The sequence below is a fragment of the Culex quinquefasciatus genome, chromosome 3, assembly GCF_015732765.1.
Source record: "Culex quinquefasciatus strain JHB chromosome 3, VPISU_Cqui_1.0_pri_paternal, whole genome shotgun sequence".
NCBI lineage: Eukaryota > Metazoa > Arthropoda > Insecta > Diptera > Culicidae > Culex > Culex quinquefasciatus.
In genome coordinates this window covers 4,223,238-4,239,983 of record NC_051863.1, presented here as the reverse complement: position 1 = coordinate 4,239,983, position 16,746 = coordinate 4,223,238, and the positions used below count along the sequence as shown (strand labels likewise).

Here is a 16,746-nt window from a genome sequence, read left to right as displayed (position 1 = left end):
GTCCCGCGCCACCCTCACGTTTGGGGGGGGGGGGGAGAACTTCGCCAGTTGATAGACAAGCAAAAAATGTTTCTCGACCTAGCGGCGCCTTTGGTTCGGGTGGTTACAGTGGGGTTTGAGCCGTTTTGATATTGTAGACGGTATTGTTTGAATTTGAAGATTTTGTTTGAAAGGTTGAAATTTTGAGTGAAATGTCCGAATCGGTAAAATCGCAGTAAGGCGAGTTGACTGTCTAGTGCAAAATCTGCGCAACACTTGCCGCTGGGGATCATCCCGTGCCGTGCCAAGACGTTCGAGCAAGTCTCGCTCATTACATCATGTCGTAAAAATACACAACCCTCCCTGGCCCGTATAATGAAGCCACATAAAACGTGCTAGTATGTGGTGTGGCGTGGCGTGCGCGAGCTGGAAGCACGACTACAGACAGACTGCAGACTGGGTTATTCGCTTGGGTTGGCCTCTACGACGGCGTTGACGAGGGGTCACTTGTGATCCGACCGTTGGCTGGAAAAGGTGTATTTCGCAGTTTGAGAGATTTTTTTGGAGAAGAAGGAAATAAACGATTCAAGATGAAAGTATTCATTGTTGGAGTTATTCTGGCCACAATTGGCTTCCAATGTGAGTTTTTTCAATAAATTGTAAATTTGAATAAATAATAAAAGTATTTTTTTTTGTACCAGCTATTACCGCCCTAAAGTGTATGCAGGGTGTCGAGGTGGAGAAGAATGGCGCCAAGGCGGAGCAAAAGGACAAGGAGAAGATGCCGGAGATCACCGAGTGCGGAATAACGACCGCGGTGGCCTCGACCGCACTGCTGTTTGCAGTCAAACCCAGCACCATCAGCATCCCGTCCGGTGATTACAAGTGCTACCACCTCAAGTACGAGGAGAACAACTCGGAAACGTCGACCATCATCAAGGGCTGCATCTACAGCTCGCTCAACGTTTGCGACGGCAAGTTCAGCTCGAGCAACACCAAGGAGTCGTTCTGCAGCCAGTGCACCGAGGACGGATGCAACTCCGGTGAACGCTTCGGGTTGAGCTTCAAGCTGCTCGGACTCACCGTGGTCACCATGCTGGCCTACCATCTTAATTAAGGATGCTGCCTGGAGACGATTCTCATCTCTATACGCTTCAGTGTGTGCGTGCAAGTTTATTTCTATTTACCAGTGTCATCACCCTGAAAAACCTCCAACATCCGGGTCGATAGGACCCGGAACCGCCAGTTTCGATTAGATCAGCTTCATCAGTGTGTGTTGGCCTTCTCAGAGGAACTAAAAGTTCAAACGACTAGTATGTAAGGAAAACAGTGCTTTAACGTGTGGCGTCAACCTCCATCACCCTTCTCATCTCACATCGCAAGCAGATCCCAACTCGGGAGGAGCTCGTTTTTATGGAAAATCGATACGTCGCATCTCCCCATCGAAACCATAAAAAGGCTAGCGCGTCCTGCTCTCCTCGAACCCCCCCAAAAAAGAACCCACAGACAATGACGCCATCGCAGGATATACCAAAAACCGAGACTTTGTACGCAAAAGCGGACAACGCACAATAAAATGTTGAACATTTTTTCCTCCCCAGTGTGGTTAGTACATAGATATTACAACCGGCAAAGCAATCGATTTAACCAATCAGAAAAGAAAAAGAGAAGAAAAAAAACAAACTTCAAAATTTCCTGCTTGCAATCAACCTCCATCGGTGAACAACAACAATAAAATGGATTTTTTAGACGAAGACCTGGTCACGACCGTCTCATTATTATTCCGTGCTGGAACGCGACAGAGCTCCCTCTTTCAATTTTTTCTATGTGTCGCTATGATGTCATGGTGCTGCCTTTCCCCTCCTACAGGGATGGGAATGGGGGGGTCCTTCCTTTATTAATCGGTTGTCGTCGTTTGCATAATTTATTATGTTTTCGAAAAAATGGACAGCCTATTTATTTTTTTGGGTGGACAGTGTGCCCATTATGGCGGGTGACGAACAAAAAAAGGGCTGGCTTTTGACAACAAGTCATTGTGGCGAACAATCGAACTCTGATGTATGGAACGAGAAAGTTCGTTGGACTCCCGAAAGTCAAACACTAAACAAATAATATATTAATTTTACGACAAAAACAAATCTTTGTTGATCTGTTTTTTAATATTTGAATTATTTGCTTACCTTATTTTCTTTGTTACCTCATTTTAAGATACAACCCACGCGACATAAAAAAGTAGTAATACAGCTGCATGTAAAAGGCCTGGGTGTAAAATAAATGTTTCATTATTTAATGAAATTTTATGTATTATTACACCCTGAAATATGTAGCCCATCAGTATGGGAAACCTACTTGACCGAAATGTCAAGCTTTCTCCAAAATTTCTAGATTTAATTCCATTTCACATGAACTGCACTGCCTTCTCTGATAATTTTTATTATGATAATATTTTATTGAAACATACAAATTGTAATAAAGTTTAACGAAATTCATGAAAATTATTCTATAACATCCATTAAAAAACTAAGTAGGCGATGCAGATCATGTGAAAGGGAATTAAATCTAGAAATTTTGGAGTAAGTCACTATTTATTTTAGGAAATCGGGCATATCTCTGCTAATATTGAACCAAAACTGATACTTTTTTATGGAATTTGTTCAGAAAACTGTTCTCTATAATGTGATTGATTCTAAAATGTTTTTAAATGTTGTGGTGTAATGTGTCAGAGGATTAAAAACATATTTCTCGGGACCTATTGAGTAATAAACAGCTTATTAATTAAATGATCTATGTTTTGCATTGTTTATTGCTCAAATTCGTATCCGGGCAATGTGTTGCTAAATTTTCATGATTAATTGTACAAAAAAAAAGATATATTTTCTGTCGTATCGGGGTTTCCAGCTTGGATTTAGGGGAAATTTCAAAGAAAGCTAGAAATCTGGTAAATTTGGCTCGATTTTTTTTGTGGAGGTCAAATACTGGTCAAATATAGTTGGTTAGAGCTCTCAAAACATATTCATAAGCAATTTGAGTTATATCAACATGAATGCACCGATTTTCTGTGACTTTTTTGAGCAAATATCCTATAAAATCGAAAAATAATCTTTTAAAAAAATGTTGGGAAAGAGCCCTTCTTTCACGGTGCCAAATATCAGACATACCGATTTTTTATCATTAAGGTCTCGAAAAAATACACCGTGCTTCAGTCTGATGGCCGAGCGGGCTAAGACACCAGTCCTTACTGTGGGTGCTGCGTTTGAATCTCGTCGATTGCAATTTTTTTGTGTTTCTTCCGTTTCGCTTCGTTTTTAATAGGGAGCGTTCTTTATTACGTAACTGAAAAAAAAAAGATTTTTGGACCTCGCACCCCCTCCCCGAACGTAGCAAGATTTCCTTACAATTTTATTTTAAAAAAATGTATGGAGCGTTACACGGCCTTGCCGAAAAAGTAAAAAAATAGGCTTTTTGTGGTTTTTGGAAATTTATAAATGCAGACTTGATTTTTTAGACTCGTAAATATTTTTGAGCTTTCAATTTCATGTAATTTTGCCTTTAACAGCTTAAGTACTTAACAGATTTTTTGATAAAGGGCCCCGTTTTGAAGAGCCACTGAACATTAGATTTCAGCAAAATATTTGCAGTTTTTCCATTTTTAGAAATAGTGACCATTTCTGAAAAAAATATTTTTGAATAGTTCAGAGCTATTAAATTGTCTAAAAGACATTGAAGATTGGACCTCTGGTTGTAAAAAAAATAGTAATCCATTTAATTTATTAAGTTAATAGAAATTTCAACAATATTAATAATTTATTAAGCCTGATTTTTAGAACCTCTCGTAATCTGGAACTGTACAGCAACGATGAGGTAGTTGATCATAGTTCCAAGGGCCTGCAACAGACACAATCATTGTGAATCCAAAAAAAAATATGTAGGTATAACAACTGACAAAATAAATACTTACCGCAAAAAGTAGTGAAAAATCAACGCGAAAAAATCCTAGAGCCTCAATGTTATGGTCAGTGTGCAACAACTCCAAACTGATTGATTTCATCTGTATGGATTTGTAAAATTTGATAACTATAAAGCAATATGTTCTAAAACTCAACTTACCAATTCATCCAATGCAACAGATTCGTCAGCAGCAAAATCCTCAATAATCGCGCCAGTTTTCTCCGCCTTGAAAATCAAAATTGTCAAATTTAAATTTGCTATCTAAAATGTGTTTTGCCTTACCCTTTTTGTAAAAATGGCTGCACTTCCAACCCAAAAGTAAAATTCAACCGCAGCAAACAGTGTCAAAATCGAGTAGAACGCACAGCTGCCCAACTGAGGTCGCATATTTCTCGATATTAGCGCCAGGGTACTTCCGTATATCCCAAACAGTCCGGTAATAATCAGAATGAAATTCTTCGCAGCCATAATGACCAGTGTTGCGCTGTGGATCTCCATAAACCTCATGATTAGGCGATTTATTTTACCGTGTAAATTTACTATTTGTCGAAATTCTCCTGAAAGTTTTTCGATTGTTTGCCGTTTCTTTTCTGGTTGCAGTCGCCAAAAGTAACTATTTTGGTCAATTTTTGCCACTTTACAATTAATACGCCCAATTCGATCGTTGACAAGCCGATGATAGTGTGCTCCCAAATAGCCAATCGAAATGAAAAAGTTCGACATGGCAGAACTGGTCACGAACGGACTAACTCGACTAATAGTTTCAACGAGTTTGTAATCATCCCTGGCTGAATAGTAAACGGCTACCAAAAATATTGTGACTCCATCAACAGCGAACAGTTTGTAGCAGAATTTAAGCAGCAGTTTTCTGTCGAATGAGGTGGATACGTCATTCTTGCGTAAATCGCTCCACAGGCGTAGAAGTTGGTTGAACAGCAGGCGAAACTCTTCTCGCTTGATCCACACTTCGAAGCTCATGGCGAAAACTTGAAAGTAGGCGCTGAAAACCGAAGCTCCGAGCAGCAGGGCGTTGTGGTCATACTTGAAACTTATTAGGTTTGCCAGTGTTGCCAGATTGCTTCGTCCGATGAAGTAGGCGTAGGCGGGGAGGTAAATCATGCTGTACAGGATGCAAATATTTGAGTGGTACAGGATTCTATCGGATTTGTGGAAAAAATATGGGAAAAATCCGTTGATTTGAAGGATGTAAATGAAGCAAGTAAGAGTAACTTTGAGGAGAGCAGATAAACGTGGTTCCATCTTGAATTAGTAGGTGGAAATTTGGGGGAAATGATTGTTTTGTTCTGTTTTATTAGATTCGATAGAACATGCTTGAATGGCACAAATTACAGGCTTTCGCGCGAATGTCCAAATTGTGACGACTTTATTGCTGTGCTACGCAGTGGTTATTTGGAATTGTACCGCTATGATCAAATAGTTCATCATGGTTGCCAGTGCCTAAAACAATCAACTAAAATTACAGGAATAGTACCAGAATAGATCATCTTACCGCATACATCAACGAGTAATCGATATCAAACATTCCCTTGTTTTGAATTTTATGATTTCGATGCATCAACTGCAGGGAAAACGTCTCGATCTGAAAAAAAACGAAACAATAGTAATTGTTCCGTCAATTTGCTTGATTTTTAAGTACCATGTTTTCTAATCGCTCATCTGACTCATCTATGCTTGTAAGATCCCCTAAAATGGCTGATGTCTTCTCTGCCTGTAATAAAGTAAATTTTTTAAATATTTCAAAGGTAAATAACTTCAATTACCCTTCTCGTCAGTTTGGCAGCACTTGTCACCAGGTAGTAAAACTGCATGAAGAAGAAAAACGCCATCAGCATGTGGAACGCAAACAGGTTGAAAACAGGCGCCAACCCCAACAGAACTTCAACCACGGTGCAAACGTAGGCCCCAAACAGGGCCCCAACCATGATGACAAAGTTTTTCAGTATCATAACTGCCAGCGAGGCACTGTGAAGATCCGTGAATTCGTGAATCAGTTGGTTAAGCACGCCGTGCCATTGCGCCAGCTGGTGAAGCTCACGGACGAGTCTGCTGCAAACCAATCGCTTTCGTACGACGTTTTTAGTGGATACTTCCTCAATTTTACGATACGCAGCGGAAATTCTCACGTTTATCAGGCGATAGTAATGCGCCCCAAGGTAGCTGACGACCACGAACAGGTTCGTGAAGGTGGCATTGACCAGAAAGTTGAACACGTGGTACATCGTATCGTACGGAACACTCACGGCAACTCCACTTGAAATACCGTAAATTGAAATCGCCACACAACATCCCAAGTCGACGACGAATATTTTAAACAAAAAATTTGAAAGCAATTTCCGGTCCAGCTTAAAGTTTGCATCCGCCCTAATTCGATACCAGAGCTGCATCAAACCGTTGAACAATCTCAAAAATCGACGTCGATACAAAATGGCCACCAAGTTTGTCGTAACAACGCCAGCGTACATCGTCATTAACGCCGCCGTAATCAAGAACCTGTTGTACTGCGATTGATCGGAGCTGAGGTGAACGAATATAAGCCATTTTATTCTCGCGAAGAAATAAATGTATCCCGCCGAATAGAAGACGCTGTAGGCCAACGATATGTTGCAAGCATAGAATCGTCGCTCAACGCTATTGTAATAGAATGGAAACAGTCCAAAAATACGGAAAATGTTAACAAATGCTCGAAAAGTTGCTTCGAGTTGCAATGCAGCGATTTGACTCATCGTGGACGAATGAAGAAGGTATCCCAACTCGATGTAATTAAAAACTGATTCTGGCTATTTACTGATAACCGCCTTATCGCGGTACATAAACAAGAACATCTTGGTAAACGATGTCAACAGCTTATTCTACGTAACCCTCACTGACTCCATTTTCATTTTAGGCATCTTTTGTTCCCCAAACCTTTTCTCTAGGTGGGCTTCGATCTAAAAATTCGCCAAAAATCAATTTTTCAACCTAAAAGCATTGGAAAGAAGAATTTTTTTAATTTTAGAAAATGTCATAGGTGGAAGTTTGACTTGTTTTATGTGACTTTGTCATTGTTTATAAAAATGTAAATCATAAATCATAAATCATAAATCATAAATCATAAATCATAAATCATAAATCATAAATCATAAATCATAAATCATAAATCATAAATCATAAATCATAAATCATAAATCATAAATCATAAATCATAAATCATAAATCATAAATCATAAATCATAAATCATAAATCATAAATCATAAATCATAAATCATAAATCATAAATCATAAATCATAAATCATAAATCATAAATCATAAATCATAAATCATAATCATAAATCATAAATCATAAATCATAAATCATAAATCATAAATCATAAATCATAAATCATAAATCATAAATAATAAATAATAAATCATAAATCATAAATCATAAATCATAAATCATAAATCATAAATCATAAATCATAAATCATAAATCATAAATCATAAATCATAAATCATAAATCATAAATCATAAATCATAAATCATAAATCATAAATCATAAATTATAAATCATAAATCATAAATCATAAATCATAAATCATAAATCATAAATCATAAATCATAAATCATAAATCATAAATCATAAATCATAAAACATAAATCATAAATCATAAATCATAAATCATAAATCATAAATCATAAATCATAAATCATAAATCATAAATCATAAATCATAAATCATAAATCATAAATCATAAATCATAAATCATAAATCATAAATCATAAATCATAAATCATAAATCATAAATCATAAATCATAAATCATAAATCATAAATCATAAATCATAAATCATAAATCATAAATCATAAATCATAAATCATAAATCATAAATCATAAATCATAAATCATAAATCATAAATCATAAATCATAAATCATAAATCATAAATCATAAATCATAAATCATAAATCATAAATCATAAATCATAAATCATAAATCATAAATCATAAATCATAAATCATAAATCATAAATCATAAATCATAAATCATAAATCATAAATCAAAAATCAAATCATGTGGCAGTGCGTGGCCGAATGGTTACGCTGTCCGCTTTGTAAGCGGATGATTCTGGGTTCGATTCCCATCTGCTGCAACCTTCCATCGGATGAGGAAGTAAAATGTCGGTCCCGGCCTTGGTTGTTAGGCCGTTAAGTCATTCCAGGTGTAGGAGTTCTCTCCATGCCATAAGTACAAACAACACATCAAACCAAGCCTACTCCGGTGGAATCGCTGACGGCGGTTGGACTCGCAATCCGAAGGTCGTCAGTTCAAACACTGGGGTGGAAGGTTCCTTGGAGTAGAAAGAGGTTTGGGTGCTCTCCCCATTCAAGCCTTCGGACTCTTAGGTTCGAGCAGAAACTTGCAATAGAGACCACAAAAGACCCGGGGTTCGTTAATGTGGATGGTTTGATTTTGATTTTGATTGAAATCATAAATCATAATCTTTTGTTCCTGATCTCGAATCTTAGGTCCGTTTTTTGATATCTAGTGGCGGAGATTAAAAAAAAATTAGCCGTTAGAGGGTTAATGTTTTTTGTACAAGAGCTATTCTACCACCTCCAATCGCTCACTCATTTGCTTTTCCATAAATTCAGAGGAACTTGTTTAATCTTTCTCCTGCTTTTCACATATTTCCTGGGACAAGTATTATCCATTTTTCATCTGGCTTTTCAAGTACTTTCTTTATGACTAATGTGATTGGATCAATTAATTTCCAAATTTCAGACATAACATTTTGAGTCTATTGGATTGTTTGGCTCAATTAAAAAATCTTCCAACTCCATCATTTTTAATTTTTTGAACATTCTTTAGCTAAATCAACCGTATGTTCATTAAATAGGGCAAATCATAGGAATTTTTTCGATCTTTCTTTTTTGTCATTAGGTCATTAGGTCATTGGAAATAATATTTCCCTTCCCTTAAAATTCTCCAAAGAATGAGGAAGCAAAACCAATTTTGTCACAAAAATAATTAGGTGCTTTTTTTATGCATCTTTAATCAAATAAAGACTATTAATTTTTTAAATGAAAAAAATATGGACTACAGATCGCTGAAAAACGTTAAAATTTGAGAAAAAATAATTTCATAAATTCATTGATATTGCGCAGAATTTTTACATAAACATAGTTCTAATGAAGCGAAAAATATTTTTTGTTTCCAAATATCGAAAATAAGGCATAAAATTTTTGTAATTTTTGTAATTTTGTATTTTTGCTCCCCTTTCTCTTGACTTTGATCAAAACCGCATTGCAATAAAAATTACATTAAATTTGTACTAGCCTTACTGCTACTTTTTATATCAAAACAAATGTTTGCGCTTTTTTGTACAATTTTTTTTTTTCATAATAAAAAAGATTTTTTTTGGGCTGTGTTTAAAACGTTTTTAAAAACCGTGCTTTTTTCAAAAAAAACGTCAGCACTTCGGAATTGTAATTTTTGTTCAAATAAAACTTTTTAATTTTTTGTCTTTATTACAAAAGAATGTATAGGATTTTCATTGGAAAAAATATCAATGAATTTTTTTCAAAGATTCCGTTTTAGAGCTACAAACGAGGACAAAAATTCCAAGTTCATGCTCTAGATTCTGATGTGCTCCATTACTTTTTTGCATGATGTTTTCTAGATTTTTTCCAAAATACACATTTCTAATTATTTGATAGTTTTTCGCATTTTCGCAAGATTTGTAAAGACAAACTATTTATGCATTAATTTTTTTTTATTATAAAATCACTTTTTAAGAGAAATTCTCAAAAGCGAAATTATAAAAACCTGCGTTTAAACATTACTTCATATTTTATTTTAAAATGTAAAATGTTTGCAAAACATAGTTTTTCTCCCTTAGGCAGAATCACCTAGAAATTGAAAAAAAACAAATCTATAAATTAATACGAATTTAGGAATCATTGTATACAGTTATACACTACACGATGATAAAATCAATTTGAGAAATAGATGTTGGACTGCCGAGGGATAACTTGTGCATAATTTATTGAGTAGTGACACTATGTGGAAAATCGTTGTGATGATGATATAGTACAGCGTAATTAATCATATTTTCTGATTAGAAATAAAGATTAATCAGATTTCCCATAGCAAAGCTAGAGGGTGCATTCGAACCTATGTTACATAGTTCTATAAAACACAAAATAAATAGCTCGCAGCTTGTTTACTAAAGATGTTTTATTATTTATTTTGTTAAAATACATTTTTAAACAGAAACTGCATTTTAAAGTATTTTTTACAATAAAAACAACAAAAAAGTTTAAGTCACGTCCGTTATTTGAAACTGTACAGCAATGATCAAATAGCCCAGAATGCTGGCCAATGCCTGAAACGATAGATTTTAGAGAGGTTTGCCACTATGGTTGAATTGATAAACTTACTGCGTAAATCAACGAATAGTCTACGATAAACATTCCATTGTTTTCAATTTTATTGTTGCGATGCAGTAGCTCTAGAGAAAATGTCGCGATCTAAAAATTAGGCAAATTAGGCATCTTTTTTTCAAATGCAAGTCTAACAAAACTTACCAAATCTTCCAAGTGTCCACCGGATTCATCGATCCTTGCTAAGCTATCCAAAATTGTACCACTCTTTTCAGCCTGAAATAATTTTAGATTTATACAATTTTCACTCGCAAAACACCCCAAAGTTACCCTTTTCGTAAAAATGGCAGCACTCGCCACCAGGTAGTAGTACTGCACGAAGTAGAACGAAACCATCAGCAGGTGGAAGGCAACGAGGCCACCCTGCACAGGTAAACCCATCGAAAGTTGCACGACCGTGGTGACGTAAGCGCCAAAAAGTGACCCCAGGAGGATCATAAAATTTTTCAAAACCATCGCCGAAAGGGACGCGCCGTGGAGGTCCATGAAGCTGAGGATCAGCTGGTTGACTTGACCGTGCCATTGGGCTAGTTGATGAAGTTCTCTCGCGATTCGACTGAAAACTAATCGTTTTTTGGCGGTGTTGTCGTTCGATACTTTTTCAAGCTTTTGGTGGACGTTTCGAATTCTAACGTTGATCAAGCGATAGTAATGGGCCCCAAGATAGCTTATTGCTACAAAAAGGTTGGTAAATGTGGCATTGGCAGCAAAGTTGTGCAGGTTGTACAAAGTGTCGTAGAGCACGGTTTGCTCATTTACGTCGGCATGGCCAAATAGTTGTCGTGAGTTTGCGTACGCAATCCCTAGAAAGTAGCCACCATCTATGATGAAGATTTTGACGAAGAATCTAGTGAGAAGTTTTCTATCCAGGATAGACGGAATCGTACTTAACACTTTCATCTTGTACCAGAGTCGTCGCAAATCGTTGAATAAAACCAAAAAGTTACTCGAAAAAAACAACGCTACTAAACTCGTAACGACAACTCCAACATATACTAGTACTAGTGCCGAAGCCATCAAAAAAATATTGTACTGCGAACTTTCCATGCTCATGTTCTTGACGATGTTCCATTTGAAGCTTCCCACGAAATAGATGTAAATTCCCAGCAAAATTCCACTATACGCATACAGTACTTTACTCTCAAAATAACGCCTTTCAACACAGTTGTAACCGAAAGGAAACAGGCCGAAAATTTTAAGGATGCAAATAAATACTTGATACGTGACTTTGAATTGAATGGTCGTGAACCGGCGGTTCATGGTACGAGACTTAGTGGATAATAATCAGATGGAGGTTTCCAGCCAGAATTCACCAAATTGATATTTCGTCAAAGGTCGACGTTCATAATTGATAGTGTGTAACTCCCCCACGACTTTCAACCCACCAAATAGTCAGCATAACTTTTCTTATTTTGACATTTACACGCCATTAGTTTTATCTAACGTTTGGAAAATTGGAAATCTTGTTATAAGAAATTTAATATAAAACAAACGCAAAAAAAATTGTTGTCTGCTCGAAAACTTTGTGAAACATTGGTAGGGGAAAGTGGGGCAAGTGTAACAAGCTAAGGAAATGCTCGTTATAACCTATTCAAAAGTTTAAAAATCTGTCGGATTTTATTATAATCATCTTATTCTAGGTCTTGACTAAGACTTTGTTAGAACTAGTTTTTAAAAAATCCTGTTTTTTAATGTAAAAAATTGATTTTAAAATTTTTGATTTTCTATATTTTCTACTCAACTAGTGGGGCAAGACGAACAACCCGTTGGGGCAAGAGGAACAATGCATGAAAAACATGTTAATTTACTAACAATTGAACTGTTATCACTTAGATACATCAGATTAGAATGTATTTGAAAGGTTTCTTCCATTTTTAGATTGAATAATAATATTTTAATAAAAATTTTATCGTTTTAACGAAAAAAAATATTCCTCGGATGATAAATAGTAAATTTTCATAATATCACTATATTTTGTATGGACAACTTTTTTAACAATTGTTTATCAGTTTTTAAGTACTTTCATGTATTTATTTCCCTATAAAATATGTTGTTGCAGCAATTCGTATTTTTTTCCATACTAAAAATCCATATGGTACACTTGCCCCACTTGAACAAAGTTTTTTAAAAGCTCTCAATAAAAACAATCAAAAGTTAAATCATACTTTGTAATAGGTGCATGTCATTGGTAGGGACACTACTGATCTAGGAAAAATAGCATTTTGATAAAAAGAGCCTTAAAACGAACCCCAAGCCAAATATTATAAGAAAACAAAGGTTTTGAAAAAAACTTCATTAAATCTTATGCCCCGTGGCGTTTACGTCGTTTTGGCGGTTATGTGGTAGTAGAATCAGCTGATTGCATGGCTAGCAACAATTCCTCATACTGGAACTAATCAAAATTGTAAAAATTACGGCCGTACGAGCGATTGTTCCTCTTGCCCCATATGGTCGTCTTGCCCCACCTTCCCCTACACTCTTTAGTGTAACTCTGCAAAGTTACAAAAAAAAAACTTTAATTCGAAATTAAAAATGCTACTGAAAAAAAAATACCCCTCTCAGGAAAATTGCTTTATAGAGTCACAAGAAAAAATTTAAATTTTGTTAAATCTTAAGAGATTTGGCTTGATTATTTAGGTCAAAATTAGTAAGTTTGCTAATTTTGAGCCAAATCGGTTAAGGTTTTCCAAAAATGTATGGAGAAAAGTAAACATATTCAAGTTCAACAAAAAAGTGAAAAAAAAATTGTCGGATCATTGCCAGGTGTGATACTTTATTACAAACAACTTTGCCCATAATCGCAAACCGACACGAGATAACCCTAACGAGTTATTAACGATTTAAAGGAGACAATTTTGTATGAAAAGATTTTTACCAACTTTAACGATCCACCAGATTGACTCAAAAGGTATCTCTGATGCCGATTTTTTTTATTGTCACCCTATTGCAGATTCAAAAGTACCATATAATGACAGTTGAGTAACGTAAAATGGCAGCGATTTTAAAACCATTGTTTCAATGAAAACAAAACGTTTCTTTCGGAATTTTACGCAAAAGTCCCTTTAACACCACCTTTCTATCTCTTCACAGTTTTGAGCTACAAATAATTAGAAAACTTTAGGAGGTATTAGACTGTGACAAAAAAAGAAACTCGAACTTTGTGACAGTTTGCGCGCTTTGTTTGTTTGCAGAAACGTCAACCTGTATACATTTGGCTTTGCTTGCGCGTCTGGCAAACTGTCAAACACAAAGCAGTGCCAGTTTGTTCGTTTTTAACAGTCCAATATCTCCTTTAGTGAAAATCCAGCAAAATGAAAGGGGTCGTACCGCCCCATCGTTACGGGAAATAGGAAAATGGAGTGAGAGAAGAGATGACTCATATCTCATATTCGATTGAAAATATTATGTTACATTGAAAACTGATGTAAAACCCAAATTTTGAGTAAGATTTATAGTCATATTTCGGCTGCAAAATTTTGTTCTGTACTTTTCTATGGCTCAAAGGCTGCAGGTTTTTATCATTTAAACATTAAAAAAAATCAAAAACTCATAATCATGGATTCTGGGAAATTGCTTTTTGTGGAAAAAAGGAAAAAAAATAGTTTCTAAATGGCCGGGACCGTGGTGTAGGGGTAAGCGTGATTGCCTCTCACCCAGTTGGCCTGGGTTCGATCCCAGAAGGTCCCGGTGGCAAATTTTGAGACGAGATTTGTCTGATCACGCCTTCCGTCGGACGGGAAGTAAATGTTGGCCCCGGACTAACCTAGATGTTAGGTCGATAGCTCAGTCCAGGTGTAGGAATCGTCTCCCTGGGTCCTGCCTCGGTGGAGTCGCTGGTAGGCAGTTGGACTCACAATCCAAAGGTCGTCAGTTTGAATCCCGGGGTGGATGGAAACTAAGGTGTAAAAAGAGGTTTGCAATTGCCTCAACAATCAAGCCTTCGGACATCTAGTTTCGAGTAGGAATCTCGCAATCGAGAACGCCAAGGCAAAGCTGTAGAACGAATAATTTGATTTTGATTTTTAGTTTCTAAATAACAAATATTATAATTTATAGGCATGTTCAGCCGAACAATTTTATATAAAATGTGAAAACTTTTGATTCGTGCTTCAAATTCAGTTTTAATTGCAAAAAAATGTTTTATAATAAGAATCTTGAGACAAACCATACCACTTGGAAAATGTTCAAAAAATATATAAAAATTCTATCAATGCCACACCGTTTTACGGCACCCTTTGTTGCATGTTATTGTTTATTTTATTAACGTGACTTTAACCTAGAGAGGTCATTCGTCACTTCTTTGTTGTATGAACAGCTGCCAAAGTTTTATGGGCGAACCAAATGGCTTTATTGGTCATAGAAATGTCCCCACCAAGTTTTATCCACATAAAAAAAAAGAAATCGTTCGATAAAGTAAAGAATTGCATTTTTGTTTTTTTTTAATCTTGGGCAATTTTCTTTTTTTACCTTGCTTTTTAACTTCCGGATATTTGGTTCTAGAAATACGGCCTCCCATTAAAAGTTGAGAAAAATTAGTTTTTTTTTTCAGTATTATCAGTATTGTTATCAGTATTTCAAATCAAAACTCACCGCTATAATAAAGAATGAACAATTAACGATCGAACTGTTTGCGAACTCATTACTCAAAAGTAGCTTAGAAACAATGTCTCCAATATTATAGAATCTGAACGAAAGCCCCCGCAACACTGAAAAAAAAAACAGTTTTTTAAATCGTGAATTAAATTCACGAATGCGAGAACCACGAAGGAATATATTTACGTTTATAGTGCAAATGCACCATACTCATGAATAAATTCTTTTGTGGTTCTAACATACGGGAACTTAATTCAAGATTACGAGAATTGTTTTTTTTCTGTGAAGGGTAAAATCTCAAAAAGAGTAGTACACTCAAACACCAACACCAACTGTTGTCAAACGAATGGAGACACTTTTTAGTTTGACACCCCTTTTACACGGAGTTCACACATACTACCAGACGTTTGCTTTGATAGTGTGCGTGAGCGCCGTGTATAAAGTGACAGTTCGTCACTTTTGAGTTTGACTTTGACCAACCAACGAGGTACAAACTAAAAAAGTGTAATTTGATTTATTATTTAACGATAAAATATATCCTTCAAGAATGCTATCCTGTTAAAGTCTTCTAAATTCCATGTGTTAATTTGAAAGCTCCAATTGCATTATTATTATAAAGTTGTCGGTTATCGAAGCCAACATCTGAAATGTAAATAAATCAAGTCAACAACTAAATTAAGCGACACTTCAATCTCATACTGAAAAAATCAGGGCAAAATCAATTGCAAACATATCGAAGCACATTATATCGTAACTCTCGTGCAGCATTTGCGTTGTGAAAGATGTTATCTGGAAGTAGGTGAAAAGCGCTTTTTCAGTTGAAAATTATTTGTTTTTATGTTTTAGCAGGATCAACTCACGATTTGACTCAAACGGTCCTCGGGGCAGTCGTGCCTTTGATCTTCCAGAATTAGTCCCGTTTTTTGCGCCCTCTTTGTGAAGTGCGCCGAAGCCCTCACCAGCGAAAACGTTTGCAGCGTTGTGAAGCCAACGGAAAATACGTGAAACGCGTACAGTGAAAAGTGAGCCAGACCGCGATGCTCCAACAGGACAGCCACGTACAAACTGAACAAACTTGAGGTGATTGTGAAGAAGTCGCACATTGTTATCAGGAGAATCGTAAATCCGTGCATTTCGATCAACTTTTGGGTCAGTTCGTTGAGGAGAAAGTGCCAATCCACAAGTTGATCAAGTCGAGCTTCGAGAACACGAATTATTGTGAATCGTTCAGCAGGAGATAAGTTCCAAAAGGTTGAGCCACTTTCCAACCGTTTTATGTTTTGATTTAAATTTCTGAAGTTGGTATTAATCAAACGATAGATGTGGGTAGCCACATACAGCAAAATTATAAACATGTTGTGAATATTCAAGCTAGTCACAAACTGTATCGTTGTGAACAAAGCCGATTGAATTCGTTGACTTTTAAGTCTACCAGTTGTGTAAATGTAACGCAGACTGAACACAAATACCACTCCACTTACATCAATCAGAAGGAACTTAAGCATAAATGTCTTCAACAATTTCCCATCAAACAATTCCGCCTTATTTCGCAAAAGTTCACTCCACATTTGTGACAATTTATTAAGAGCATCACTGATTTCTTTCTGATTTTTCAGTGTAACTAAAATAGCAACCAGCGTAGACGTTAAATTGAACGTCAGAAAAAATGTTTTGAAATAGATTTTCTCGTTGACCTCGGCAACGTCTTTCCAAACTGTCTTGTAGAATGTGTAGATCATGAAAAGCAAGTATATTACGATTAGAAATAAACTAGCACAAATTGACGCGATAAATGAAGACG

At 36.0% G+C, this 16,746-nt stretch overlaps 3 protein-coding genes across 3 annotated transcripts; 1 reads left to right on the top strand and 2 right to left on the bottom strand.

Moving 5' to 3' along the window:
- Nucleotides 1–456: 456 nt before the first annotated feature.
- On the top strand, nt 457–1,733 carry LOC6044725. The gene is made up of 2 exons (XM_001862154.2): nt 457–618; nt 681–1,733. The coding sequence occupies exons 1-2, from the start codon at nt 570–572 to the stop codon at nt 1,094–1,096; spliced, it is 465 nt and encodes a 154-aa protein (XP_001862189.1). The 5' UTR covers nt 457–569; the 3' UTR covers nt 1,097–1,733.
- A 3,582-nt stretch (nt 1,734–5,315) lies between these two features.
- LOC119770776 (putative gustatory receptor 28b) lies at nt 5,316–6,167 on the bottom strand. The gene is made up of 4 exons (XM_038266255.1): nt 5,709–6,167; nt 5,585–5,656; nt 5,438–5,527; nt 5,316–5,385 (listed from the first exon to the last, which is right to left on the bottom strand). Exons 1-4 carry the CDS (start codon nt 6,165–6,167, stop codon nt 5,323–5,325), a joined length of 684 nt encoding a protein of 227 aa, XP_038122183.1. The 3' UTR covers nt 5,316–5,322.
- Nucleotides 6,168–10,228: 4,061 nt separating this feature from the next.
- LOC119770775 lies at nt 10,229–11,612 on the bottom strand. Its single transcript, XM_038266254.1, has 4 exons — nt 10,623–11,612; nt 10,497–10,568; nt 10,350–10,439; nt 10,229–10,294 (listed from the first exon to the last, which is right to left on the bottom strand). The coding sequence occupies exons 1-4, from the start codon at nt 11,610–11,612 to the stop codon at nt 10,229–10,231; spliced, it is 1,218 nt and encodes a 405-aa protein (XP_038122182.1).
- Nucleotides 11,613–16,746: the final 5,134 nt, after the last annotated feature.

Excerpts from the sequence above, each read along its gene's own strand:
- LOC6044725 (XM_001862154.2), top strand. The coding sequence starts at position 570 with ATGAAAGTATTCATTGTTGGAGTTATTCTGGCCACAATTGGCTTCCAA. Across the intron at positions 619-680 it reads GGCCACAATTGGCTTCCAAT|CTATTACCGCCCTAAAGTGT; the intron begins GTGAGTTTTTTC and ends TTTTTGTACCAG.
- LOC119770776 (XM_038266255.1), bottom strand. The coding sequence starts at position 6,167 with ATGTACCACGTGTTCAACTTTCTGGTCAATGCCACCTTCACGAACCTG. Across the intron at positions 5,657-5,708 it reads CTGCCAAACTGACGAGAAGG|GCAGAGAAGACATCAGCCAT; the intron begins GTAATTGAAGTT and ends ACTTTATTACAG. Across the intron at positions 5,528-5,584 it reads ATGAGCGATTAGAAAACATG|ATCGAGACGTTTTCCCTGCA; the intron begins GTACTTAAAAAT and ends GTTTTTTTTCAG.
- LOC119770775 (XM_038266254.1), bottom strand. The coding sequence starts at position 11,612 with ATGAACCGCCGGTTCACGACCATTCAATTCAAAGTCACGTATCAAGTA. Across the intron at positions 10,440-10,496 it reads GTGGACACTTGGAAGATTTG|ATCGCGACATTTTCTCTAGA; the intron begins GTAAGTTTTGTT and ends CCTAATTTTTAG. Across the intron at positions 10,295-10,349 it reads ACTATTCGTTGATTTACGCA|GCATTGGCCAGCATTCTGGG; the intron begins GTAAGTTTATCA and ends CTATCGTTTCAG.